Source organism: Salmo trutta, chromosome 19, assembly GCF_901001165.1.
Source record: "Salmo trutta chromosome 19, fSalTru1.1, whole genome shotgun sequence".
Taxonomy (NCBI): Eukaryota; Metazoa; Chordata; class Actinopteri; order Salmoniformes; family Salmonidae; genus Salmo; species Salmo trutta.
The window spans coordinates 35,173,989-35,185,910 of NC_042975.1; the positions used below are offsets into that span (position 1 = coordinate 35,173,989).

The 11,922-nt window shown below is 43.1% G+C and overlaps 1 protein-coding gene across 1 annotated transcript; it reads left to right on the forward strand.

The window, feature by feature from the left end:
- Positions 1-2,247: 2,247 nt before the first annotated feature.
- On the forward strand, positions 2,248-7,439 carry nlrc3l1 (NLR family, CARD domain containing 3-like 1). Its single transcript, XM_029700642.1, has 7 exons — positions 2,248-2,502; positions 2,620-2,900; positions 3,000-3,104; positions 3,375-3,452; positions 3,664-3,781; positions 3,911-4,151; positions 4,398-7,439. Exons 2-7 carry the CDS (start codon positions 2,698-2,700, stop codon positions 6,011-6,013), a joined length of 2,361 nt encoding a protein of 786 aa, XP_029556502.1. The 5' UTR covers positions 2,248-2,502; positions 2,620-2,697; the 3' UTR covers positions 6,014-7,439.
- Positions 7,440-11,922: the final 4,483 nt, after the last annotated feature.

Sequence of the window (11,922 nt, forward strand, 5' to 3'; positions counted from 1 at the left end):
TTCTTCCATTTACGAATGCCACTGTGTTCTTTGGAGCCTTCATTGCTGCAGACAATCCTGTCTCAAGGCTCTACGAACAATTTCTTTGACCTCATGGCTTGGTTTTTGCTCTGACATGCACTGTCAACTGTGGGACCTTATATAGGTGTGTGCCTTTACAAATCATATCCAATCAATTGAATTTACCACAGGTGGACTCCAAGTTGTTCAAAACATCACAAGGATGATCAATGGAAACACGATGCACCTAACCACAATTTCGAGTCTCATAGCAAAGGGTCTGAATATTTAGGTAAATAAGGTATTTCTGTTTTGTATTTTTAATACATTTGAAAACAATTCTAAAAACCTGTTTTTGCTTTTGTCATTATGCTGTAGAATTTGATACATTTATTTAATCAATTTAAAAAAATGTTTCTTTCAAAAACAAGGACATTTCTAAGTGACCCCAAACTTTTGAACGGTAGTATACCTACAAAAGTAAAATCAGCCTTCAGTTTATTACTGTACTCCTGGCGGCACGATTTTGCTAAACTTTGGGAATATCTATTTTTTTAACACTCTAGTGCAGTACAACTGTTTTTCACACAGCATTGCAACCGCCTTTGAAAAAATGTGTGGATAATTTGTGGTATTCTATTGTTATTATTGTTATTATTATTATTATTATTAATTATACCAACATTTATTTTGAAAGTTTACACAAATACTGCTATGCTGAAAGCTATTGTGTAGGTTAGATTTAAAGAAATACACTTTTAACAACATACAAATATATGTCATTGGAATTTCTCAATAGTCTGCAAAAACTTAAATTGGACTCTTGTGTTGGGTGATGGGTTAAATACAGAGTGCTCCTTACTCAACCCACTCCATTCATTGCAATGTACATGGGATACACATTGGGTTGTAGAGAGAAAAATACAGCTGTCTCAGCTAAAGTGGGGTGGAAAATATTCATTAGGGTCTCTACTAACCAAATATAGTTTGTTTTTGAGGGAGGCTGTGTCCTGCTGCTGGCTTTTTACTCCACCCCTTCCATAGCACCCAATGCAAGACACTATATATTAAATACATATTGGGTTGTAGAGAAAACTTTTCTACCTGTCTCAGCTTTTTTTTTTACCAGGCAAGTCAGATAAGAACAAATTCTTATTTACAATGACGGCCAACCCCGGCCAAACCCTAACCCGGACAATGCTGGGCCAATTGTGCGCTGCCCTATGGGACTCCCAATCACGGGCGGTTGTGATACAGCCTGGAATCGAACAAGGGTCTGTAGTGACGCTTCCAGCGCTGAGATGAAGTGCCTTAGACCGCTGCGCCACTCGGGAGCAAAGTCTCACCTAAAGGGAGAGGGTGGAAAAGTGCTGCTGGATATGTATGACACAGTCCCCCTCCAAAACGAATCATATTTGGTTAGTAGACGCTACTAATTATTTCCCACCCCTTTAGCTGAGACAGGTAGTAAAGTTTTCTCTTTACAGTTCAATGTACTTAACCAGTGTCAACATTGTATTTTTCCATTATTAGTCTTTAAAATAATAATAATTTAAAACCATATTTTGTATTTGTTTTCATAAATTACTTATCACCTTTTCTTGTTGGCACAATACAAGTGGCCATTGATATAACATTCAATACATTTTTAATCAGTTAATGATATTACAATGTGGGCTTTTATTTTGAAGGTTTCATAATTTCATCAAGGTTTCGTCAAGAAAGAAAGTGACGTCATCGTGTTTGCTACTGGCAGAATAGTTTATAACTAAACCAAGATAGACCACAGCCTGTCGTTTCAAATGGGAACAAATTAGCCATGGTGGGCAGAACAAGCAAGGACGTGGGCAGAGCCAAGCATGAACTAGCAAGATCCTATTGGCCCGTTCTAGACAATATTTTCATATTTCCGTTGGGGAACGCCTATTCTGTGAAGTGCGCGTGTGCAATAACTCAATTCGCCTTTGCGCTTCTTCTAAACAACGCGAATTTGTTAAACTTTGGCAAAGGGTAAAGTTCACAAAACTTAGTCCACTCTGTTTATAACAGATTGTAGTTCTGGGAACAGAAAACTTGAGATCAAACGTTTAATCAATGAGTAAATGATTAGAATGTCGGCCAAATGTATCTCGTTCCATCTTCTCCCACTGCTGGCTATTGGGCTTCCTCTCTACCATATTTGGTAGTGAGCGGAAACGTCAACCGGATGCTTCATATTTAAACATCCGGGAAATATCTGTCTCATTGTTCTATCTGTGATAGTACTTTACAGTTCCTGTTGGTCGGTGTCAAAAGTTAGTGCGGCCATGTCTGTGGTCTATATTTAGTATTTTAACCGGGAACATTTGCCGTTTATTAGCTCTAGGGATATGTTACGTGTATTTTGGATGCGTACACATTATGTTTTAGTACAGTGAATCGCCATAAATGAGGCAAACAGGTGAATTTAGTAGGCCAGAGGTTTCAAAACAAGATCGCCTCGGAACAGAAAGCTTGGTCTTGGTAAGAGAGACCTATTCGCAAGTCGCAACAAGTCTGTAATTGTTCTAGAATTACTTATGATAATGGTAAAAATGTGATCGACTGGTATGCGTGTTTTTGTATTTTCTTGCAACACAGGTCTGGCAACATTCTAGTAGCCATTGACGTCAGACTTTGAACTGTGACCCGGAACCTGTACACCCGAGGTCCTCCAGGATGGCTGGGCAAGGCAGTGACGCGATGGAGCATGATGGAGGGGAAACTATATCAGATGTCAGTTTTCCCTTGGGAGAGGGTGTGTCTGGCCGCGGAAGAAGTACAACCTCTATGTCTGAGGGAGAGGAGGCTTTCTATGTGCCTGAGAGGAGACCCTCCCTGGACCTGGGAGATGGCCTGAGACCTATGGACACTACTCACTGGTGAGACACTGACCATACCACAGCACATGTCATGTGCCCAGAATTAAGCTTGATCCTTTCCCCATCCTCAATCATTCATCGTTTGTGTGTGTTTGGCAGGCATGATGTGGAAAGGGCTCAATCCCCGGTACACAGCTACAATTCCGTAAACAGTGATACCCAATTCTGGCCATCGGATGAAGAAACTGAGCTGTCTGCTACTAGGTACACTAAAATATGTTGATTTCTAGACACTCATACACTTACATTAACATACAGTACAATGAAAAGCATTCAGTCACACAAAATACATACACTTGCATTACATTTTGTTTTTCTTTACAAAGTATTAACACGAAACAGGAACACAGACCGTTAAAGGACTACAGTACATCAAGATATTTGTTATATTATGTGGACAACGGCTCCTTGAAGCAGCACTAGTTCATTACTGCTGCTGATTTATTCATTTTCCATGTGATGTTCTATTTACAGAGTCCAGCTGGAAAGAACAGAGTCTTACTCCAGTGGCTACTCCGTGGACAGTGATGACTGTGAGACCAGAACCAGGAAGTAAGACAAGTCATCCATGTTTGATCAGGCACAGACAGGATGCAATCTGTTAGTGTGTTATTAGGGTGTAATTATGCATATGTTTATCTGAGTATTGTTTCCTGAGTATAGTGTGGGTGTTGGTGCATGCATGTCCATTTGTTTACAAATGGTCAAATCTGTGGATAGGCTCATGCACTAGTATGTGTAGCAATAGTTAATCTTCCACCAGGTCTCAAGGGGCTGCACCTAAAGAAGAGGGTCCTGCAGTGGAACTTCCAAGACCAGAGCTGATCAAAAACCCAGACGAGAAGAGGCACCCTGCCCTGACAGTAGACTTCACTTTCAAGGTGGGCTCAGACTTCACTCTAGTCTAGGTGACTGTATGTTCAGCAACAAATGTCAACATGTCCCTAAAGTTAAGTGTAGTGGATGAGAATTGCTTTTCTCTTGTTTTAATTGTATTCTGTGGACCCCAGGCCATCAGGAAGACCCTGGAGAAATTGGGGAAGGAGGATTTGAGGACATTTAAGTTCACGCTGTGGAAGCGTTACCCAGAGTCATTCAGCTCTCCTCCCCAGGGCATGGACATGGTGGACCTGGTGGATAGACTGCTGGAGTTTTATGACCTAGAGGTGGCCCTGCAGCTCACCAAGGCCCTGCTCAAGGACATGGGCCTCAAACGCCTGGATGCCTACCTCACGGACCTCTGCAAGAAAAGTATGCACGTTGGCTTTATTTCATTAGATTCATGTAATATAATGATTAAAATAACAAAAATGTATACTTTGAGTTATGATAGGGTAATAGTTGAGCTATGCTCATGATGCATTTATACGTTATACAGTACTTCAAGAACCAATGGGTTATACACCAAAATTGGTAATTTAAATGGCCATTGAACAGGAAATATACTAGATTGTGCCTTTTTTTTATGTCTGTGTTTTCCCTGTTCTCTCTGTGTAGATGAGGTGCGTTATGAGCTGAGAGACACTCTGTTGAGGAAGTATAGCTGGATGTATGAGGGCTTTGCCCAGCAGGGAGAGCATAAGGCCTTTGACAGTATCTTTAATGAGCTCTACATAACAGACAGAGGCAATGCTGGGCCCAACATCGAGCACGAGGTCAGAAAGATCGAAAAGCTGTCCACCAATCGCAAGGAAGAGAAGCGTATCACCTGTAGCCAGATCTTTGACCCCAATGTGATCTATGAGAAGCATGTGAGCCATATAGTGACCAACGGCATCGCCGGGGTAGGGAAGTCTGTGGCCGTGCAGAAGTTCATCATGGACTGGGCAAAGGAGCGCGAGCACAATCATGTCTACTTCCTGTTCCCACTGCCCTTCAAAGAGCTCAACCTCATGCTGAACCTGAAGATCAGCCTCCTGGAGATCGTCCACACTCTCTACCCCGAGACCAAGGTGCTGCCCACCTTCGAGTGCGACGAAGGCAAGGTCATGTTCATCTGTGACGGGCTGGACGAGTATGCACATTCCCTGGACTTCCACCGCACCGAGATTTGGTGTGACAGCACTGAACCAGCCGCCATGCACGTGGTGGTAACCAACCTGATTAGGGGCAACCTGCTCCCCTCGTCTCTCCTCTGGATCATCTCTCGCCCCCTCACCTCTAGTCGGCTGCCCCCAGAGTCTGTGCACCAGGTGTTGGAGGTCCGTGGCTTCACCAACGAACAGAAGGAAGAGTACTTCAGGAGGAGATTTCAGGACCCGGCTCAGGCTGATAAGGTGATTGCCCACCTGACCTCCTGCAAGACCCTCCACATCATGTGCCATCTGCCCATGTTCTGCTGTGTGGTGTGGGAGGTTTTCCAGCGCACGTTTAGGGAAAAGGGGCCGGATGCAGAGCTGCCCAAGGGGCTGACCCTGATGTACACTCACCTGCTGCTGGTGCACCTGCATGTGCGTGGTGCCAGGGGCTCAGCCTCCCGCACCCCGGAAGAGGAGAGGGAATTCCTGATGAACCTGGGCAAGCTAGCCTTTACGATGCTGGAGAAAAACCAGATGGTCATTGGCAAGGCCGCCTGGAAGGACTGCGGGGTGGATGTCGCTGAGGCTGTCACCAAGAGCGGCCTGTGTATTGAGTTCCTGATCGAGCAGTTTGTCATGTACCAGGAGAGGATCCAGACCTTCATCCACCCCACCATCCAAGAATACCTGGCTGCCCTCTACGTGTTCCTCACCTGGAGGTGTACGGGGCAGAACGTCCTGCAGCAGCCACGGAATAGCAAGTTCTCACGCATGTTCAAGGACCCCGGGCTGCTGGACATGCACCGTAGTGCTATAGAGAGAAGCTTACAGAGCCCCGATGGAAACCTGGATGTCTTCCTGCGCTTCCTGTTGGGCATGGCCCAGACGGCCAATCAGGAGCTGCTACAACGCTTCCTACCCGATAAGAACAAATGCTCGTCGGCCTCTGAGGAGACAGCCGCCATTATCAGGAAGAAGATTAAAGAGAACCACCACCCTGACAGGAACGCCAACCTGCAGTGCTGCCTGGACGAGCTTGGTGTTAGTGCTGAAGCTCCCAGAAGGAGCCGCTCGAACTCTTTGAAGAACCAATGACTGACCTATACTCTGACTACAGTATTTATAAAGATGTATATATTAGGTTTGAAATATGGGTTGTATAGTTAGACACACTTTTATAAGGGAATTGGGGAAGAAAGATATGGATACTTCAGGGTTGCTTTGTGACAATACTCAACTGTGGTAGTAAGTGGAAATATGTAATGAGAAAAGTAGCCACAAGGTGGCAGGAGCATTACACTACTATACTACTGAGACACAGGCAGTAAGTCACTCAGCTACTGTGAGGGGTTATAAAAAGAGTAAAGGGGATGTGACAAATTACATATTTATAGGCAGTCACATGTATTGACTGTATACTTATTGATGTTTTACACCAGGTATGTGCAAGTGATGGGGGGTGGGGGTCACAAAATCTTAACTCACGACAGGCCGCAGTAGCGCGCAGGTCTGTGTACCCACAGCCATACCCACACATGCAGTCAGAGCCGACCCCAAGCCTTTTGCGGGCAAAACATTTTAGTGGCCCCAAGCCTTTTGCGGGCAAAACATTTTAGTGGCCCCCTCGACAAGGAAGAGAAACAATTTAATTTCCTGCAATTCTACACATTTTGCCATGGGGCTTAGAGCAAATGTTAAAGTTTTAAAGCAAGTTTTCTTCAATTCTACACATTTTGCCATGGGGTGGAGAGAAATGTTAGCAGGTTTTTTATATGATATCTGAGTGAGAGTTACTAACAAAATCAATAGGGGCCCCTGGGTGGTAATTTGACCATGATTACTACAACATTTACATTTTAGTCATTTAGCAGACGCTCTTATCCAGAGCGACTTACAGTAGTGAATGCATACATTTCATACATTTGTTTTTTTTCCTGTGCTGGCCCCCCGTGGGAATCGAACCCACAACCCTGGTGTTGCAAACACCATGCTCTACCAACTGAGCTACAGGGAACTTTAGATAGCTGGCTAGACTTACTTACCAATCTAATTAAGTGACTGACAAGAGACATTTCAGATGCACAACCAAATTTCAAAATGGCACCTTGCAGGGTTGGGTCAATTCCATTTAAATTCAGAAAGTAAACACAATTCCACATTTTCCTCATTGAAAAGCATTAGAAGATAATTGGAGTTGGAATTTCATTGTACTTCCTGAATTGAAATGGAATTGACCGCACCTTGTGTATTCTACTATTCTAACTCTCAACAGCAAGTTGAGATCCCGACTGAGTTTCTAAAAAAAATCAATAATACAAAAACACTTGGAAATTGATTCGCAGGCCTACAGAAGGGGGGCCTCCCAGCTTTACACAATGGTGAGCTGATATAAATGCATTATCAGTGTTTTATATGTGCTTACAAGGTGCACACAAATGACATGATGCAACCTTATTTGCCATGGCAGTCTACTTCCAGAACAGTTGTGGTCTCACTGTCAAATAAAACACAATTGAATCAATTTCTAACAGATGTGAAAAAACAAGGGCAGATGAGAAGTTCCCTCTGAACTAAATTGTCTTTAATCTAAGTTACAGAGTCCATGGCAAAAGTCAACAATAATGTATTTATCTATCCCTATTATGTGAGTCCTCAAGATCGCATTAGAATCCATATTTGACTATTATCACTAGATGGAGCAATAGAAATGCTCCGTGGTACAAAAAGTACCCAATTATCATACTTGAGTAACTTTCTATTAAAAGGTAAAAGTCAGCCATTAAAATACTACCTGAGTAAAAGTCTGAAAGTATTTGGTTTTAAATCTACTTAAGTATCAAAAGTAAATGTAATTGCTAAAATATACTTAAGTATCAAAGGTAAAAGTATAAATCATTTAAAATTCCTTATATTACGCAAAGCAGACAGCACCATTTTCTTGTTTTTAAAATGTATGGATAGCCTGGTGCACACTCAGACATTATTTACGAAAGTTGCATGTGTTTAGTGAGTCTGCCAGGCCAGAGGCAGTAGGGATGACCACATGTTCTCTTGATAAGTGCTTGAATTTGACCATTTTCCTGTCCTGCTGAGCATTCAAAATGTAACAAGTACTTTTGGTTTTCAGGGAAAATGTATGGAGTAAAAAGTACAATATTTTCTTTAGGAATGTAGGGAAGTAAACGTTGTCAAATATAAATAGTAAAGTACAGATACCCCAAAACAGTACCCCTTTGAAGTATTTTTCTTAAACATCAACACCACAAGGGTTTTGTTATTCACCCAATGTTTGCAGGTCTGATGGACCCACAACATTATTGGGTTAAAACAGCCATAACAATTTGTAAAAATACTTAGTAGACAGCATACATGGTTAACATTTGCCATTTACCTCTGCTAGATCACACATCATTAAAAGCGTAATTCGTTTTTTATATATTAAAGTGATTTTTGTGAATAAAAAATAAATGATCAAGACATGGGTGGAATAAATCATGTTGATCTTGAACAAATAATAGTGATAACCTTGTTTCATTTGAGGTTTATTGCTTTGAACTGAACCAATTGGAAGGATACATTTTACATACAGTATTTTATGGAAATTATAAATGAGCCCCATTGAACACATTAAGGCCAGTCTACACACCACGAGGGACAGAGTTTTACTGTGTGTGTGTTGCAAATGTATTTCTTGCACTTGATGCATGTGTACTGTCTTCCTGTCCTTGGGTCAACACACATTGCAGCGCTTTTACTTGTTACTACCGGCTGCAATCTAGAATGATGAAAACACTTAGTTCAGGAATTTTACTAACATCTCACTCACATACATAGTTACAGCAGGCCAAGGTAGGAGGGTCAGACACACACACATGCAACATCACCACTCACACTTCCGGTATTGGAGTTATTGTTTCCGTGGGTCGGGCAGATGGGGCACCAGCATCCTCCTGAATCCTCCTCACAATGGCGGCAGCAGCTGGGGTCCTTGGGATATGTTGCGTCCTCTGGATTTGAAGTCTTACCAATGCCTTGCCCAGCTCCTCGAGAAAGAGTCTCCTCTGGAGCTTCCCTCTTCCAATCTGGGTTCAACGCCATCCAGATGACCAACGCATTGTACGCCAAGATGTTGAAGAACACAAGTGGCCAGCAGAGAGTTCTTCTTTTGCAGCTGTAGCCAGTCACCAGCTTGTCTAAATTGTCCACCCCTCCTTTTGTGGCATTGTAATCCATTATGATTTCTGGTTTTTCATGTTCCTGGCCACAGATTTTCCCATCCCTAAGCAGCGTACTCATGAGTACCACATTTTTGCCTTTGGCACATAGTACACTAGAGACGTGTCGGCCGTGAACACAGAGGAATTGATAGGCCTGTTCCGTGTATTCAACAACTGAGGTGGGAGCTCTGGCTTGTTTTTTTCCATACTGTTCCTACCATCATCAGCTTCCTCTTGAGCTCCTGTCTCAGCTTGTGCAAAGTAAAAAAGTTAGCGCATGTGATGTGGCCACAGAGTCCCTGTATCTCATCCAGGACATCCCGCATCCCTTGGTTCTTCTCAGGTGCTCCTCCATCTGGCCTCCCTGTATACACTTGCAAGTTCCACGCACACAATGAAGCAGCAGCCCAAATCTTGATTCCATATTTTGCGGGTTTCACGGTATTTACTGCCTGAAGGGGCAGCGGCCCCTAAATGGCATAATCTGCTCATCAACAGTAATGCTGGGCCCGGGGTTGTAAAACGGGAAGGCGGTCCACCCACTTGTCCCACACTGACCTGATTGCAGCTAGCTTGTCTGGTGTCTCGGTTATCAAAGCGGATAATCCTGGAAATAATGGTGTTTTCCAGAGATATTGTTGCAAGTAAAAGTTCCCTGACAGTTTTTGCATCCCACAGGGATTCCTCATTGGATCTGAAAACACCAGCAAAGGAGAAGAACCCCAAAGTATGCATGTAAATGAGTTTGGTCCATCTCGCTCCAAAAACACACCTCCCTCTAAATTAGTGCAGTCCAGAATGATTTTCTGGATGGTGTCTGGGATGAACAGTTGAAAAGAAGACTATGTCCTGCACATGAGCAGTGGCGATTTTAGCATGTAAATCTTGGTAGGGCAAAAAAAAAAAAGTGGGATGCATGCCAGCAAAGCCACAACACTAAACAATACATTAATTGCACTATAACGGTGACAAACGGTGCCCACAAACTGTTAGAGCCTTCAAAAAGCTGTTCCAACAGCAGTCCCAACACCTTACACTGCTACACCTGGCCATCAGCGGAGACTTGTCTGGCAGTGAAACAGTTAATTCAGCCTCATTTACTGCCTTTTTAAAAAAACATAGCTGATATGGCTGACTTGCTTAAACAAATGTGGTTCCTACTGACAATTGTGATGTACAAACTATGGCATAAGAGGACAACAAGCAGATAAGAGGCAATCCTTAATTTCGTTTGATATTAATGAATGAGCTAGGACGGACGTAGTCAATAGAACTATTTGTTCAGCACTTTTGAAATGTACAGCGACAGAATTCAGAACATGGGCCGTTCTTAGTGTTCTTTCTCCCTGTACACCAAGTCAGAACCGGCTTGAAGTTTCTAGCTCTACCCTTAGACTTGGCAGTGACAGAACACTGACCAATCATGGCGCAACACTCCGTATTTTCTGCTGGCTTGCCCCACCACCACAGAAAGCACTGAGCTAGCCTGAAACACCTGCATTTTGGAGCTGCCTTACTCAAAAAAAAGAGACCTTTGTTTGTATGTGGCTTTATTAACTCAATGATATATATTTGGTACATTGTGAAAACTGATGTGACACGTATTAATGCCAAAATAACATGCAAAACAGGCAAGCCTGTTTTTTTTTTTGCTTAAAATATGTGGCTCAAAACACAGTGTAACAATGGAGGCTCTGCCTAACCTGCCCTGAATGACGAGTCGCCACTGCACATGAGTAACCGCCATTCGCGTTGGCCCTGGTTGCATCCTTATCACACTGGCAGCCATGCTGGGTGGCTCATTCCGTGGGCAAGACTATTCAACTTCAATTTTTTTACATCCACATTTCTCCTCCTGCAGGCTGCTGATGAGCTGGTTGCTGACAGGCTGGTCCTGGCTGCTGATGGGCTGGCTCAGGGTCAATCTCATCCTCTTCTTCCAACTCACTGTCAGACTCCGTATTGACAGACATGATACTCATTCTGAAAATTATTCATCTTCCAAAGTTGAAGACGCTCGGTCCACACTAGCTTCTCTCTCTGCAAAAATATTTCCTAAGGCCCTCTGATCAGAGATTATTTCTGCCATACTGTTTGATTGTGGAAAGGAGCCACACATACAAAGCTATTTATTTGAGATTTCCCTCCCCCAATTTGCACCTGGCTGGGGTAGTGTGGGAAAACACTGCATTTTTTACAATGTATTGAAATAACAATGTGGAGGTTCCCGCAAGACAGTGTAGTTTCACACACTACAAAGTGTAAAGAGTGTGAGAAAAGTGGGAGATATTCACTGGACCCGAGGGTAATAAAAGTGCCTCGAACACCACATATGTAATATAAATGTGTAGGGGGGTCCAGAACACCACATATGTAATATAAATGTGTAGAGGGGTCCAGAACACCACATATGTAATATAAATGTGTAGGGGGGTCCAGTGGACCAGAACACCACATATGTAATATAAATGTGTAGGGGGGTCCAGTGGACCAGAACACCACATATGTAATATAAATGTGTAGGGGGGGTCCAGTGGACCAGAACACCACATATGTAATATAAATGTGTAGGGGGGTCCAGTGGACCAGAACACCACATATGTAATATAAATGTGTAGGGGGGTCCAGTGGACCAGAACACCACATATGTAATATAAATGTGTAGGGGGGTCCAGTGGACCAGAACACCACATATGTAATATAAATGTGTAGGGGGGGTGCACAGTGTGCACTCAATGAAAGTGTTATTTTACATGTTCTTCATAGAAAATTAGCCAAGGACAAGTC